General features: G+C 38.9%; 1 protein-coding gene across 5 annotated transcripts in view; it reads left to right on the forward strand.

Annotated features, from left to right (window-relative positions):
- SHC3 (SHC adaptor protein 3) overlaps positions 1-14,645 on the forward strand; it is a 52,556-nt gene extending 37,911 nt beyond the window's left edge. For 3 of the 5 annotated variants that reach the window (XM_072359806.1, XM_072359808.1, XM_072359807.1), the window contains 6 exons: positions 2-128; positions 1,374-1,527; positions 2,907-3,003; positions 3,888-4,082; positions 7,578-7,873; positions 11,114-12,151. In XM_072359806.1, the coding sequence (XP_072215907.1) occupies positions 2-128; positions 1,374-1,527; positions 2,907-3,003; positions 3,888-4,082; positions 7,578-7,873; positions 11,114-11,242 (998 nt within the window). In that variant the 3' untranslated portion in view covers positions 11,243-12,151. Of the gene's footprint in view, position 1; positions 129-1,373; positions 1,528-2,906; positions 3,004-3,887; positions 4,083-7,577; positions 7,874-11,113 lie in introns of all 5 variants that reach the window. The other 2 variants (XM_072359803.1, XM_072359804.1) reach the window with 2 other exon arrangements.
- The last annotated feature ends 2,727 nt before the right edge of the window (positions 14,646-17,372 follow it).

A 17,372-nucleotide genomic window follows, 5' to 3' on the forward strand; every position in this document is an offset into this window, starting at 1 on the left:
GCGTGTCATATACTGGAATGCTGTGATGGCCTTGCCCAGGATATCATCAGCACCATAGGGCAAGCATTTGAGCTTCGATTTAAGCAATACTTGCAGTGCCCCTCTAAGATAACTACATTCCATGATAGGTGAGTATGATTACAGAATACTGCTGAGAATCTACTTTACCTTTATGTATTAGAATGTGCTGTAGACAAAATTGCTGAAGAGAAACAGGGTTTACATACATTCAGAAAGAGATTTCTGCTAAACTGGCAAATCAGAGCTTGTCTAATGAATATGAAAGGAACACAACCATTTTAAAAGAATGGGCTAAATCTGGAATCCATGGTGGAATTATTAAAATGATCGTGTGTTTTCTGTTGTAGTTTATATGCAGAACTGAATTGCTAAAAATGGGTGTGGTTTGTGACTTTCCCTATTACTTTTACTGTCATAGTCACTCTGTCAATTTAGATGAAGTGAACTAGAGTTGCTGGCCTTCCACTATGACTAGTGATGTAAACAAAACTAAATTCCGACTGACTGAAATCACAGATCCAGTCTCTTGATTTCATGAAGTCATTCCAGTAATTCTGGAATATCTTTGAAGATCTACTGGTGCTGGAGTAGGTAAAATTAAAGACAATGATTTAGAGCTTTGTCTATCAATGAAGTAATAATATGACAAGGGATACTGTGAAATTAAATATTTTGCTAATGCAGTTTTTACTGTTTGTTGAAGGTAAGCAAAAAAATCCTTGACTCAGAATAAGGAATTTCACCCATTGCAAAGGGAGTTTTCAAAAAATTAGAGCAAATTTGTCTAAGAGTAGGTCTGATGCACAATACATCATTCCTTCCTGACTTATAATGGTATCTGAGTTTTCTAACTAAGATACTTGGAGAATATGCCCTATGAGGAGAGACTGAAGGAACTGGGGATGTTCAGTCTGAGGAAGAGGAGGCTGAGGGGAGACATTATTGCTCTCTTCCAGTATCTGAAAGATGCTTCCAGAAAGAGTGGGGCTGGTCTCTTCTCACTGCTAACAGGTGACAGGACGAGGGGAGGTTTAGGCTGGATTTCAGGGAAAACCTATTCCTTACAGGAAGGGTTCTTAAGCACTGGAATAGGCTCCCCAGGGAGGTGGTTGATTCACCACCCCTGGATATGTTTAAAAACCGCTTGGATTTGGTGCTCAGGAACATGATTTAGCAGAGGGTTGTTAGTTAGGGTAGTATGGTTGGGTCATGGTTGGACTCTGTGATCCTTAAGGCCTTTTCCAACCTGAATGATTCCATGATTCTACAGTTCTATGCAGAAGTGATTCCCTGACAAGCAGTTTTAACATGCTGCAAATGAAGGATAAAATGAAGCACTTGTTTTCTTACAGGATGCAGAGTTTTGATGAGCCATTGATGGAGGAAGAGAGTGTGGCAGCAGAACATCCCTATTATAATAAAATCCCAAATAAATTGCCTCCTCCTGGTGGCTTCATTGATTCCAGACTCAAAGGGAGGATTCTCACTGCTGCAGACCCAACTCAGGTCAGTACAATTGCATCTCAGCCTTCCCACAGATGGATCTGAAAAAATGTCTTTTAAGCTGGATATATCAGGAACAGAAATGTGTGGCTGGTTTAATTTTGAATAATCAGTGAAGATCTAGAAGACAACAGATGAGGCATTTTGAGTGCAAAGGGTGGTGAATTCTTCATGGTGTTAAAAAATTACTTAGGTTCAAGGAAGATAAACCCATTGAGGAGTACTGTGTTTGTAAACACTGTATCTGTTGTGGAGTATGAAATGAGGGCATACTAACTGGAAAAATAACGTTACAAAGCCTTTTGAACAGTCTAGCATAGTCATTGCTAACATTTCATTATGTTAATAATTCAGTAGCAATTAGTACTCAGACAGATTCCTAGGTAGATCTTTCATCTCACATTGAAATGAAGTCAGCTCAGATATTTCTGCCAGCATCATGGTTGGAAGTTTAACTGCAGTACCTACATAGCCATGTAAGAGTTTTAGATCCAGCCCAATTCTGCTGAAATCTCTTAAGGGCCCTGTCTTCAGAAAACATTCTCCTATCAATACCTGAGTGAGTCCTCCAGTAACAATGTGAGTCTTTCAGCCTTGGAGAACGCGTAGGGTGTCTACTGATTCCATATGTGATTTGTTTTCCCATATGTCACAGAGTTATCTAGATCAATCTATGTCTATAATGGGAAGTTGCGGGGAGTCAGTAGGCCCGTGGGCCCTCTGGCTCTTGACAAATGGGAATGGAAAAGGGAAAAGGGTAGGGAGACAGGAGCTGGGCTCGAGGGAACAAACAGAGCAGTGGCAATGATCCAAGGAGGAAAAATTATTTAACTAACTATGATATCAGAATACAAGATAACACAATATAATACAATCCAATTGAAACTGAGGCTAATAAATCAAGTAAAATAAGAGAGAGAGGTTTTCCAAAGACTGAGAAGCCTACTTTGAAACTGAAGGTGCCACGGCTTGGAAGCACACCCACACCCACTGCCAGGCACTAAGAATGAGCATCACTTCTGTGACGTATTTCCCACTCTGACCGTGAGGTCCTCTGGGATGTGTAGTTCTTTTCTGTGCACCACATGATGTCATGATGGTGGAACACCAATAGCAAAAATTACAAAACCATGACACCATAGGATGTCAGGGCTGCCTGTGGAGGCAAATGCTCTGAAGCATCACTTGAAGTTTTTGTGAAGGTCACCAGTAATATCTTACTCCTACACACATTTCTGAGATACATTTTTTGGCACAATAGTAAATCAGAAATGAAGAGTGGGAGTACACAGAATAAAACCAAGGAAATTGTCCAAGCCACTCATAATATACCAGAGTATTTTAAAGATAATTGAAATTTTCTTTGCATGTGTCCATTCTAGTTTGCAGCAGGAGTGAGAAGAGAGAAAATCTATTACCAGAATCATCACTTAGGAGACAAATTCAATGAAGACTGGCATCAGAAGAGTGTTAAACAAGGTGAGACTTGCTTGTTTTATCTCTAATACTGCAAGACATCTTGGGTTTGCAAAGCATGTGGCAGTCTGATGCCTTGAAACCTTAAGGCAGTGAAATGCACTTCACTGATTCCTTTTGATATCAGTGTAAAGCATATGATAAATACCCTTACATAAATTATTTAATCTACAGTTTTATAGAAATGTTTATTCTGCAGGAGAACTCATTTATGGATTTGGCCCAAACTTTCAGCTATCTGGCTTGCCATGTCTTACAGTCCTAGTATTTAAAGACAGGCTTTTTGGCCCTTTCAGAAAATCTGATCCATGAGAATATGCAAGAGCGAGTTTCCAAAGGAAGAGCCTAAAGTCATCAGCTATTTTAAAATATGGAATAATGCACTTGTTTGGACATGATCTCTGCTCTAAAAGAAACAAATACTGTGTAATTTTCATTTTTCTGTTGCCTGCAAATTATAAGGAAACCACATCAAAATGTCTGTATAAATTTTTACCCTATCCATCTTTAAGTGACAGCTTTGAGGTGTTTCTGGGGACTCTTTTTTTAAGTGTTGGAACATGTTATCTGCTGTTAATGTGCAGCAGTTTGGGGATTTTGTTTTATTTCCTCACAAGTTCCCAGCTGAATATTAGTTTCGAAACTCACAATCTTCATTTAGAAAAAATTCCCTTTCTTCCTGAATAATTAAAAATAAAATTCATTGAAACATAGTTCTGTCCATTCATCAGCATTTTTTCCTACAAGGTTCATCAGTTCCAGCTCCCATTCCAGGGAATTCTAAACCTGTGGTGATGGGTTGTGATTTTATCATCTGGTCATTTTAACATTGTTCTGTAAAATACAAAAATGGAGAAGAAAAAAAAAAAATCTCTTACATTTTCTAGGATCCATGGATATTTATAGTATGCCAGAAGGGAAATCACAAGCAACCACAACAGCAGAGATGCCAACGTATGTGAACACACAGCAAATAAATATGGAAACTCTATTGGCGCTTCAGGCAGATGCTGAAAGTGACATCAGTGGAAACAGAGATAGTACCAAAGAGAGCTGCCCAGGAAAGGATCTGTTTGACATGAGTGAGCTCCCTTCCTTTTCATTCCCTTTCTAACAGGAGAGTCAGTATCTTTATGGAATAATTCTGCATACAAATAATTATAGAATTGTCCAGATGGAATTTTAGTGTTAAGGTGAATTTTAGAAATCACAGAGGTTTCATATCTGACATGGTTAAAAATGCAGTTGGCCAAAGTCTTAAGGCTAGTTGGTACTAGATCTGTGCTAATCTGAGCTGAAACTTTTGTTTTCCATAGCATCATGACTATCTATGTCAGAAGGAAAATTAATCATGACCTCGTCATGTGGGAAAGTGAGTGAATGGCTGGAGAACTGCCTCCTTGCCTGCCCTATGTATGTGTTACTAAAAAGTCAATGCATACAGCAAAAACTTTATGCAGTATGGAAACTGAGTGGGAAATTACAAGAGTCTGTTATCTCTTTCTCTGGGTAGGACTACAATCCTACCTAGCAATCTCTTTTAACTTGGGAGTTATTCTTGGGAGTCAGCTTTCCCAAAGTCCCAAAATACAGATTTAAGCAGCTGCAGAATGTAGGCCACAGTTTGCCTTCACCTGGAGGTAAACATCCCTCTGTACTCAGCTCTGGTAAGGCCACATCTCGAGTACTGTGTTCAGTTTTAGGCTCCTCACTACAAGAAAGACATTGAGACCCTGGAACGTGTCCAGAGAAGGGCAACAAAACTTGTGAGGGGCCTGGAGCACAAGTCTCGTGAGGAGTGGCTCAGGGAGCTGGGATTGTTTAGCCTGGAGAAGAGGAGGCTCAGAGGAGACCTCATTGCACTCTACAACTTCCTGAGGGGAGGTTGTGATGAGGGGGGGCTTGGCCTCTTCTGCCAGGCAACAAACAGGACTTGAGGAAGTGGCCACAAGTTGTATCAGAAGAGGTTTAGACTGCACATAAGAAGGAACTTTTTCTCTCAGAGAGTGGTCAGGCACTGGAATAGCCTGCCCAGGGAGGTGGTGGAGTTGCCATCCCTGGCAGCATTCAAGAGGTGTCTGGACAGGGAGTTGGAGATACGGTTTAGTGTTTTTTCTGTAGTATGGTAAAGGGAGGATGTTTGGACTAGATGATCTTATAGGTCCTCTCCAACCTTGTGATTCTATGATTATATGATTCAGTGCCATCATCTGTGCCATTGATAAAGATGCTGAAGAGCACTGGTCCCAAGACCACTTGTGACCAGCCTCCACCCTGACACAGAACCATTAATTACAACCCTTCAGCTATGTCCAGCCAGCCAATTCCTCATCCATCATATGGTCCATCCTTCAAATCCACACCTCTCCAATTTAGAGAGAAGGATGTGGTGGGGGACCATGTCAAAGGCTTTGCAGAAGTCCAGGTAGATGATATCCATTGCCCTTTCCCCATTCACCTGACTTGCAGAATCAAACTCCATAACCACGAAGTAGTTATAAAGCAGGTATGTTTAATGAGTGATGTACATACACCCTGGTGCAAGGGGGATAGCTCCACCTCACTTGCACACCATTAGGAGAAAGCGTGCAACAGATATAGGCTGAATAATCAATAGTTTGCAGGAATTTGGATACATATTCATTACATTCCTGAGACTCCATTAGCATACAGTCCCTCCCCCCTTGCGCGTACATAGTGAGTTGTGGGGGTGGTCGTGGGATGAAGGCTCATCATCTTCCTCGCTGTAAACTTTCAACCCTGTGGGAGGGGCACCCCCCATACTGGTTCCAGCTTGCTCTGTGGACATCTAATCACCATACTGTTCTCGGGCTGTTCCATCCTTATCTTCATGGCTTTCATCCCCTTGTTTTCTCAAACTTAGTGTCTGCAATTCCCCCTCTCTCTGCCCTCCCTTAACATAAACTATCTATCTGTAACTACCCTTTGCCTTAGTGAGGCCCCTTTTCCCTTTCTGTAGCAAAGTGTTCCCCTTTCATCTACTATGGAGTCCTTTTTCACTATTCACACTGAAGCTGTCACTCCTTTGTAGAAGGCCACCAAATTGGTCGCGCTAGATCTGCCCTTGGTGAAACCATGCTGACTGTCTCAAATCACCTCTTAATTTTGTATGTGCCTTAACATAGCTTGCAGGAAGATCTGCTTCATGATCTTCCCAGGCACAGAAGTGAGGCTCACTGGCCTGTAGTTCCTTAGGTCTTCCTGTCTCCATTTCTTATATCTTTTTCAAAACTGACTTTCTGGCATGTTTTTACTGATTTTAGAATAAAAGGGACAGGGGAGAAAGTTAGGGAGTGTACATATGTATGTAATGAGAAAAGTCTGCTGTCTGAAATTATTGAACACTGATTTCTAACAACTTTGCCCTTAAAATACAGACATGCTTACCTCTATACTACACGTTCCTTTCCTAAAAATGAAAACTGATTTCTTATGTTCCAGTTTCTTATGTTCATTATACTTTATTGACTATTGGAACATAATGGAAAAATAGGACCTGAAAATATGTCAACTAGAACAGAATTAGTAATTCGTCAAGTTAAACAATGGGCTTTGTGCAGACTGTAATGTAGTGAAGACATGCACAAGATAGATTGAAGAATTAGCAAAACTGTGACAGTTCTGTATGTGTCCTCTTAATCTGACCTAAAATAACTTCTCAGTGGTCCTGTACAAGTATGGCTGTGTCCATAGAGTCAGAGCAATCTATTTAGAGGTTCTGTAATAGTTCTTCACTCTTCACAGTACTGCTCTGCAGATGTCCTTTAGTAAGTCTAGTGGGCACAAAAAATATGTCTTTTTAATATGCTCTAGTTGGCCAGAAGAAGATCTGAAAGAAAAATAGCTCCTGTTAGTTAATTACAGCCTATAGTGAAGCATGCACTAACCTATTTACTATTTCTGTAAGACTGCTGAGACATTTAATGACATATCTTTTCATTCTACTCTTGGAATTAAAGATTCAGATGAAATTTAAAATATTGTTTCTCAAAGGCTGATTTCACTGAGGCAAATCACACTACAAGTGTCAGTCCACCTCCGTGTCACAAAGTCCCCTCCCTAAGCTGAAGCTTGGAGGAGGCTGAGTAATCAGGGTGACTCATTCTTTCTAGAGATACCAATAGGCTGGAGACTCAGTAATGGATAACTCTTAAGTGAGTATGTTGCTTGACAATGGAACAGATATGATTATAATAACTTTGGGTACCAGTATTATGCAATTTATTTGAAATGAGACTGAATGACATAACTGTTAAGGCAAAAGGACAGCTCTGCTCTGTATCAGGTTATATAAATACAACTGTTGATAATGGCTATTTCCAAAACAAAATCATTATATTTCAAAATCTCCTGCCAAAGTTCACTTCGATTTTTGTCACTATTTTTCTGCATGTCACATATTATTTTAACATATTACACTCCTTGCTCTTAGAATATGACATAAATCAATGGGCCCAGCAGCATGCCTCTTTCAATTTCAAATGACTGGAATATCACTGTTTTGCAGTATGATTTACCAATGAATAATCTTGCACTTCTTTTATTTCCACAACCAGAACCATTTGAAGATGCCCTCAAGAACCAAATGTCTGAGCCTGTGCCAAGTAAACTGACTTCTGTTGAATGTACTAGTCCTCTCTTATGTAGAGCTACTGACTGGACTAAAACAGAAGAACTGAGTATAGAGCCATGGTATCAAGGAGAGATGAGCCGGAAAGAAGCTGAACAGCTGTTAAGGAAATGTGGAGACTTCCTTGTGAGAAGGAGTACCACAAATCCAGGCTCTTACGTGTTGACAGGCATGCAAAATGGACAAGCCAAACACCTTCTTTTGGTGGATCCAGAAGGAACTGTAAGTGTGACTCAGTAATATGGGAGGTTTCTGACTCTGTATTTTCTCTGAGTGTTTAAGCTTATTTGTAACTGGTTGTAATGACAGTCTCACGTTAGAGGCTATTTTTCTCCTAATGCCTAGGAGAAGATGTACTGCATGAACTCTGCACATAGTAGGGGTAGGTGAAGACATCCTGCTTGACTTAGCCAAATGCAGGAAGCCTAGGGATGTGGTTCCCCAGCATTGGCCACTGCAGTATTGTCTTACTCAAAAAGTGTAGCTAAGTCCCTATTTAACCTTCTAGCTGCTGGTTTCTGTGCACATTCAACCAGCCTTCATGCTAGTAGTTTTGAGGACTAAGACAAAGTCCTCCAAGTCATGAAGCTCTCCAGCCCTGAAAGCTAGGAAACAGATGTGGTAAAAACTACACCATCACTTTGCTGCACAGAGAATCCTTTAGCTAATAAAGCCACCCAGCAGCAGCACAGTGATTGCCAAGAACTTCTTGTTTCTCTAGCTGTCCTGTTGCACATCCAGGGAGGCTGAGGCAGGCTTCAGCAAGCATTGGTGTACTTTAATCTTGGCTTCTGGTAGCTGGCAACCAGCAACTCCTCTTACGCTATGAAGAACATCATTGAAAGCCACAGAGTAAATGAGAACTCCTGGAAAGGAGATGGCCTGTTGGCTGCCACTTCAACCGAGACACCTGCAGAAGGAAGACCAGGAGAATCATGCTAGTCTTGTAGACTCTGACCAGAATAACCATTACACTCTCTGACCTACCTACTTACCTTCGCCACACGAGGGCAGTCAAAGAATGTTTTTAACACCTTTAAGAGTTTATGGATTACAGGTATGCAGTGAAGCTGTGCAGGGAGAAAATTAGAAAAGGCAAAGTGCAGCTAGAACTGAGCTTGGCTGCTAAGGTAAAGGAGAACAGTAAATATTTTTATAAACACATCCACAGCAAGAGGAAGGCTAGGGAAAATCTCCGTTCCTTGCTGAATGCAGAAGGCAACTTGGTCACCAAAAATCGGGATAAGGCTGAGGTACTTAATGCCTTCTTTGCCTCAGTCTTTAATACTAAGACTTGTTACTCCCTGGGAACACAGCCCTCTGTGCTGGTAGATGGGAATGGGGAACAGAATAAGCCCTACATGAGCCATGATTAGATAGTTTTGGACCTGCTCTGAAAGCTAGATGCTTACAAGTCCACAGGACAAGATGAATTACACCCTAGAGTGCTGAGGGAGTTGGCGGATATAGTTGCCAAACCACTCTCCATCATTTTTCGGCAGTCCTGGCTGACCAGGTATGTCCCAGAAGATTGGAGTCTGGAAAATGTGATACCCATCTTCAGAAAGGGCCGGGAAGATGATCCTGGTAGCTACAGGCCTATCAGTCTCACCTTGGTGTCTGGGAAGGTTATGGAATGAATAATCTTGGGAACCACCATGGACCAATTAAAGGTCAATCAGAGGATCAGGCCCAGTCAGCATAGGTTTATGAACAGTAGACAAGCTGTCTAGTGTTATGAACTGTCTGACAGTCCTGGTTTCATTCTATGACAAGGTGACCCACTTAGTGGATGAGGGTAAGGCTGTAAATGTGGTCTACATGGAATTCAGTAAGGCCTTTGACACTGTCCCCCATAACATTCTCGTGGAGAAGCTGGCTGCCCATGGTCTGGACGGCCGTATGCTCTACTGGGTGATACACTGGCTGGATGGCAGGGCCCAAAGAGTTGTGGTCAATGGAGTGGAATCCAGTTGGTGGCCAGTCATGAGTGGTGTCCCCCAGGGCTCAGTGCTGGGGCTGCTTCTGGGGCAGAATTTCTGCTGCTTTGCAGCAAGTCTGGCTTACTTAGGAGGAACCACTCGTAATTATAGCCTTTCCAAAGCTATATTTAGGTTAGTTTGGCTGTTTGTATGAATTGTGGGGTCCTGACACAGCTCCTGAGCAGCCTTATTTATCAGATATCAGTCATCTTTAAAATGCCTGTGTGTGGTAGGCCCCAGCACTGTGCTGATGGCATGTGCTTCTCTGCATGGCCTCCGAGTGATAATCTATAAAGACTAGCTCATACAAAGAGTGCCTGACAGCCACTTCACACACAGATTATCCAGCCGCATGTTGCACCCCTTCAAGGTCTGTTTTGAGAGCAGAGTTAACTGTTCTGATGCTTCTACTCTGATCCAGCTCACAAAAAAACCACTTGTTCAGATAAGGCATGATAAAAGCAAGGACTGCAAACTTTCTACTGGGTTTAGGATTAAAGCTTGAACCCTAAGAGGAGGATGTATGCTGTTGATGGTGAGAAAGATCTAACCTGATTTGAAAAGACTGAAAGCATCTTGGTTTGAATATAGGAAATGAAAGCTCCTGATGTTATAAAGATATATTAATTTTCAAAATATAGCATTGAATAATTACAGAAAGTGATGTTTTGATGAAGTTTTTCTTGCAACACTGTAGTGCCATCCCAATACAGAGCACTATTTCAGCTTTACTCTACCTGCGGAACTATATGCCTTAAGTAGTTTTAAATGTAAAAAGGAAAAAGATGTTTTGAGAAGATATAAATTTAAATATCTCTTTGTAATATAAAGTAGGTTTTGATCTGTCCTAGCAGACTGGTTTTCCTTGCAATATTAATCTTCTCATATCACAGATGTAATACTTCATTCAGCAGGATACTGGTACAAATGCTAGTAAGAGGGCCAGAGGAAATGACATTCCGTGCCCTAAGATGTTCCAGTTTCAAAGTCCCAAGCAGATACTATGCATGCAGCATGGGGCAAGTGCAAGCCAAATAGAGGTGGTGTCTGGTCAATTTCAGGCAAAAGGAATTTTCCAGTGGAAGCCAGCAGTGTTTTTTGGTACCTTCTTTGTTGAGAAAAAGGCAGAGATGCTAAAGTGCACAGAGGGGTTCTGGTGTTGCCAGGAAAAAAGTGAAAACATTTTAAAGGAGCCCTTACTTTCTTGAAGAGGAAAACTTGAGCTAGAAGTCCATCTTATGGTAAAGCAAAATGATGTATGGAAACTTTTCAAACTGTATACTAGACCATAGCTAGTCAAGTATCTATTTGGAGAGACTAAAAGAGTCATAGTGAATAATTTCTACTGCTTCTGATGGGAGAGCAATCAGTCTTTAAGACATGATCAATTATCCCATTTTATTCTTAGAGAATTTGATGCAAAGTTAAGGGAAAAAGTATTTTGCTGCTTAATCTATCTTTTTGAATCCTTTTCTTGAAGGTTCGTACAAAAGATCGTGTCTTTGACAGCATAAGTCATCTCATCAATCATCACCTTGAGAATAATTTGCCAATAGTTTCTTCTGGGAGTGAACTCTGCCTGCAGCAGCCTGCTGAGAGAAAACACTGACTCTAGATAATTCTTGTAATTTTTGTAACTTGCAAGCTATAACTTCTTGAAATATATGTTAGAAAAAAAAAAAAATCATATTCCCTTATTTTTCACCAGCATATTTTCCTTTGTTTTAAGAAACTTTCACATGTTACACTTGAAAATTCTCAATGCTTTATGTGGACATGAAGTCAAAATAAAAGGATTTCCTAAAAAGTAATTCCCATAAAACTCTTCTGATTCTCTAATATGAATACTAAGTGTATATATACACATTACACATAAATATAATATATGTTTATATTTTTCAGGTAGGTCTGTTGATGGTATAGAACTAATCTGCTGTGCCATGTTTTTAACTGAAGAAAATTGCCAGTTTTGATTGCTCAGATAAAAACAGAATACAGCAGTCTCAGTTACAGTTTTTTGAGAGCATTTTATTTATGACTTTATCTAAGAAGCACAACTATGGGGATAATCATTGGATCACACTGCTTAAATACCGTCTAAGGGGAGTAAATTCAGCAACTTGTACTACAACTCAGAATCTTAACATAAAAGGATTTTTAAAAGCATCATTCAGTGTTATTGATACAAAAAGCATTTTATTTTTCTGATGTCAAGTCTAAATTCCTGTATGACTCTACTCAAAACATTTGTATTTAGCTTTAACAATGATTTGGTGTGATCTCTCTGTGTACAAGATGTATGCAATTGTTGTTTTTAATTATAACAATATTCTGCAACTTGAATTTATTAATTTGAATGATTAAGTTATTTCTAGATAGTTCTTTGGTTGTAGTGAAGAGCTAGGTGTTCTTGACTATCAGTTTCCAGTGGAGGTGTTGTATACTGATTAGACAAGTTCCAGCACCTTGTGTTTAGTAGGTTTAATGCAAAACAGAAGTGAGTAGTCAAAGATGTTTGAAAAAACAAAACAAAACAAAACAAAAAACAAAAAACAAACTTTTCTTCTTATAAAAACTGAAAACTATTAACAATCCATGATCAGTTTTGCAAATGATGTAATTTGAATTTAACAAGTTATTTCATGCCTCTTCCAAAGTATAACTTGACTTTGGCTTTCATCAAGTGACAGTGAAAATATCAGCTTTTCTCTAAATATCAGTTTAAATGAAGATGCATTTCTAACATATACATCTGTGACTTTTGGTACTGGGAAAAGTTTTAGTGAAGGTTTGTGCTGTTCAAGTGCAAGGACTATACGAATTTATCTTTCTAGAACCTGTAAAATGTAAAATCATTGAGCCACACTGAATAGACACAGTTCCTGTTATGGCAAAGTTTTAGCAAGAGCCATGATTTAGCATTCAGCATTCCAAGATCACCAGCAACAGCATCTCTAATCAAATCAATAGATTTTGATCTGTTATGGCCAAAAATCAGCAGGAGAAGTCTTGGTTATGCACCTGCCTGCACTGAAGTAGCCAAATGGAGAATAGACATTTGCTTTTAAGAATTTTGAAAGTTTAAGAATTTGTTATATTAAGACTAAACTGATGGAAGAATAGATTTGGAATGAATTCAGATAACATCATTATATATGTATATATATGTGTGTGTGTGTGTGTGTGTATATATATATAACAGAAAGAAAATGACCCAAACACAAAAAAACTATCACAACCTCAGATGATTTTCTTGGACCATTTGCTCTGAAACATGATGAATTTGCAACTTTGGAAATCTTTTTTGGTTGCTCTCAAGAACAAAAATTGGTAAATTCTCTAAGACTGATCATGTGACCTGTGCCATAAAAGTGCTTTTAATTCTGTAAACAAGACATTCTGAAACCAAACTAAGATGTTCAGTGAACAGAATGTTCCCAATTCATTTTGATGGCAGTTAGTTATTAGATTTCTAAGTCTGGGTGCAATCTGAGACCAAAGGAAAGAAATCAAATGAGCACGGCACAAATTAGTATGGCAGTGGGACAAGTGGAATTCTTAAGATCTAGGCTGTCCTTTTACCAGGTTGGAATTTGCAAGGCAAATTGAAGAGATACTGAATAAAATCAGATTGATTTTATTGATAAGTGTCCATTCTTACCATATTTCCACGTGAAGTATATCAATTGGCATCTTTATTTTCATCATATAGAACACCTGTCATTGTGGTCTCCCATCTATCTACAGCCATGTCCTGGAAAGTTTTGACTGTAATATCACTAGCTGTAAGAGAAGGCTTCTTTTGTACTACAAGTGTAACTGTATATCACTTCAGAAAGCATCAGGTGTCTAATTTCTTCATATGCCTTCAAAAATCCTACCTGCTACCTCTCTATTTTAGATTCCTAAGTATCTTGTCAACATATGTCTGGAAAAATGTGACAAGACACAGGTGTATGACTGAAGGCACTAAATACAGACTGAAATAATCAGCTTTTATTTATTTATTTATTTATTTATTTATTTATTTACTCTTAACTGTTGTCTTTATGGAAGCTTTAATAACTTAGAAGCCAAATAGCTGCATGTTTTAGAAATTAAAGCGGGTGTCAAGAAGACATAAAATGAAAAATCTTGACAGAAAGAAACATACAGTTCCCCAGACGATATGTCACAAACTGCTTCCAGGAAAAGGTGGCTTTTTCAGGCTGTTCTGTCAACGAATCCGATTTGCTAACTCTGTTCACTGATGTTACAAGTACATGTAGCTTGATTGGATACAGTTTAGTCCTAAGTGTTTTGGGCTGCAACAATGTCCTGCTGTGGCAATATCCTGGGTGACTCCGGTCAGATGGCAAGGTTCAGACCCTTTTCTAAGTCACTGGGAATGATTTTGAAGCTAGCCAAGAAGGAATAGCATAGGGACAAATCAAAGTCCTTCTGCACTGCCACTGCTTTTTTTTGTTACTCTCATAGATCTGGCTTTCCTCCATATGACAACGCTTTAAAAATTGTATTGGCCATCTGGATGTTGCCATTAGAGTTGAGGAGTCAGGGCTTATTTCTGTGAGGAAACACCATTGTAGGCAATTGAAGATACATGACATTATGAAACTGATTTGAATGCTGTACAATTAATTAAAAACTGTACTGCCAACACCATTACAATTTGAGCCTTCTAATGTTTGCCTCTGGTTTTGAGCTCCCTCTCCTTCTGATTTTCTACTCCTATATAGTCCAAGGGGCAACACACTTACTTGTTTAAAAATATGATGATCATTTAATACCATGACTCCAAGAGCTAGGATTTAACTGAAAGAAAAATTTTACTAGGCTTAACAGAAATCACTGAGATTAAACAATATTGTGGTATCCTTTCATATTTTCCCAGGGAATAGTTGGGAAGTTAGAAGATGTAGAATCAGAAAATCTTGTTATCAGTTTTGATTCCAGCTGTATTGCTACTCTGTGAACTACAAGCAATGAAAATACATTAGATTCCTTTAAACAAGTAAAACAACTGCTTCTGACTGATTTTTTGAAGATTAACTATTCCAATAATAACATTTTCCGTTGAAGTTGGGAATGCTAGATTGGATAGTTGAAGTATAGTCACATTCACAAATTTGCAGTTACTTTAGGTGCTTTTACAAGCAATGGAACCCGAAAGGTAGAAAGCATGAGCTGAAAACTTAATTACCTTATGGCTTCAATGAGAGTTTACACAATGACTTTGTACATGAGGAGAAGGTAAAAGAGGAGAAGTACAGTAGCTTTCTCCACTGCAAATCCTCAGGGTTTTATCAGAAACGTATTGACTGTACTTGTTCAACAAAAAGAAAAGACCAAAGGAGATAAGTCTCAGGCTAGGATTTGAGTACAAAATGTGTGCTGTCACATAAGAAAATGTTTTCTAACTGCCTCTTGTTACCTGGCAATGATAAATTTCTAATATCCTGGTATCATTCTTCTCCTTTCCATTACAAAATGCTCACATTTCTTATTATCATGGTCCTCAGGCACCAGGATGTGCAGTTAGAGGAGGAGAGTTCATAACATTTATATGTTACTTCTACTTGATACATCAGCAACTGCTGCTGATATATCAAGTGCCAGCTACAGTATTCATAACAGAATGTATGCATATTTTGGTATTTGTAGGTAGTAAATGCTGCACTTCAAAACAGTTTTGCAGCTGCCAAGACATTTGCATCTCTGGAACAGAACCTTGCAATCTCTGCTTGTTCTGATGTTACAAATCAGCTTTCAAACCACTGTTCTTAGAATCCCATGTCTATTTGAAGTGGTGAAACAAAGAATTTTTAATGTAAGCCATATTTTCCTTAACAAACAAACAAACAAACAAACAAAAAACCTGAACTACATTTTCCTTCTAATCTACCAGACAGTCTCACAATACGCTTATAAGAAATCCAAATATAGATTTACCTCATTTGCTGAAAAAACACGTTGGTTTGCAGTGTCTTTTTTGTGTGAAACTTTGCACCTCTCCACTCTCCATGGTGCCTCAAAGCTGCCAGGATACGGAGCTAATTACTGCTCAATTTCTTATTCTGCCCACACATTACTCAGTGTCTGTGAAGTGTCTCAAGCACATCCATTCAGGATGCAGATGTAATGTGCACAAGGCTGTGTAGAGGATAACATGGACGTAATGACAACATGGACGTAATCTGCAGTTAACCAGAGACTTGGGGAAAGCCAAAAGGTGAAAAGCTACCTTGGGAGAGTAGACCCTGGGAGTTAGAAGTATGAGGCTTGGAAACATGAGCCAATAGACACATAAGCCACTAATAAGACAAAAGAGCTGTCACCATATTATAAACATGCTAATTGGCTGATAGAGTTAAAGCAGAGCCACAGGAAGATGTATTGCAAAACACCTGTGCAATGCCTAAGGCTCGTCTTTTTTTGAGACAGTCCTGATCTATTCCTCTGCATTCTCCAACATGTGCATCATGTATGGCTTCCACTGAGAGTGAGCAATAGTTTTTAAAAACTTTTTTTAAAATCTCAATAAGGGGGATAAGATTTCAGAGCTGCAGGTTTCTAGCCAAAGTACTGTACAGTGGAAAAGCTAAGGGAAGGGTGTTTAAACCTTGTCTGACAGCAGCACAAGCTGTGAAAGCAAAAATAAAAAGGAATTTAAAACCAGGTGAATCATTCCACTGACCCGTTTTGTGGTAGAATGGAAGGATGACTCAGATAATGAATGTAGCCGCAAATTATGAGATTAAGATGGAGGCTAAAAGTTCCTTCAGTAGTTACCATGAAGGCTGAATAACAAATAAATGATAGCTTGTCCTCCTTTTTCTTCAATGAGTCAAAATCTATCCAAAACACCCAAATATCATTCTAAAACAGTGATTTTTAATTTTTATTTATTTATTTATTTATTTTCATTAAGTGAAGAATGTAAAGATTATTATTGGTAGGAGGTAAGTGTCTTGTGCTGTGGCTGGACTGACTGATGTGATAATCGCTTCTAAGTCCAGTCCTGCAGAGTTAGATCTTGAGGGAAGATGAGTTTCTTCTTTTGAGGTAAATGTTTTTCTTCACATTTTGTGGACACCAATGAGACAATAAAGTGGCTATTTTGCTGTAAAACGGAGTCTGACTATACATTTTCTATTTATTTTTATTACATTTAGAAACATTTTTAAATTGAGAACTGCAGGAAAAAATAATGTGTATGGAAAAACTGTGATCATTTTTATCCCCAAAAACTTCAGCGAACCTCAGGTTTTTGACTCCTTACTGATTGTGATATTCTAGCTATGGAGACAAATTTTGTCTGTGAAGAAGTCCTTGAGCAACAGAGTTTGGAATGTAAATGTCATGCAGCTGTTTTCTGATTATTCACTTTGTGTTTGATAATCAAATTAATAAAATAACAAGCACTGCTGTCAATACTGAATGTACGTAAACTGGGCTTGAGTTTGTGCTCCTCTGAGTAGGTTCCCTAAGAGACCATCTATATCTATCTATATATCTGCCTACCTACCTATCTACCTACCTACCTACCACATTTAAATGAACAGATTGGATATTGAATATTTTTAAGTTAATGAACTACACAGTAGAAACTAGAGACCAAATGTTTCAGAGGACAAGGTAGCATGTAAAGGTATTGGTCTTAGTTGCACTGACTTTACACTAGAGCAGTTTCATTCACTTTGACAGAGATGACTTTGATTTCCACTTCTCTATTTTGCCAA

Source organism: Excalfactoria chinensis, chromosome Z (assembly GCF_039878825.1).
Source record: "Excalfactoria chinensis isolate bCotChi1 chromosome Z, bCotChi1.hap2, whole genome shotgun sequence".
NCBI classification, from domain to species: domain Eukaryota; kingdom Metazoa; phylum Chordata; class Aves; order Galliformes; family Phasianidae; genus Excalfactoria; species Excalfactoria chinensis.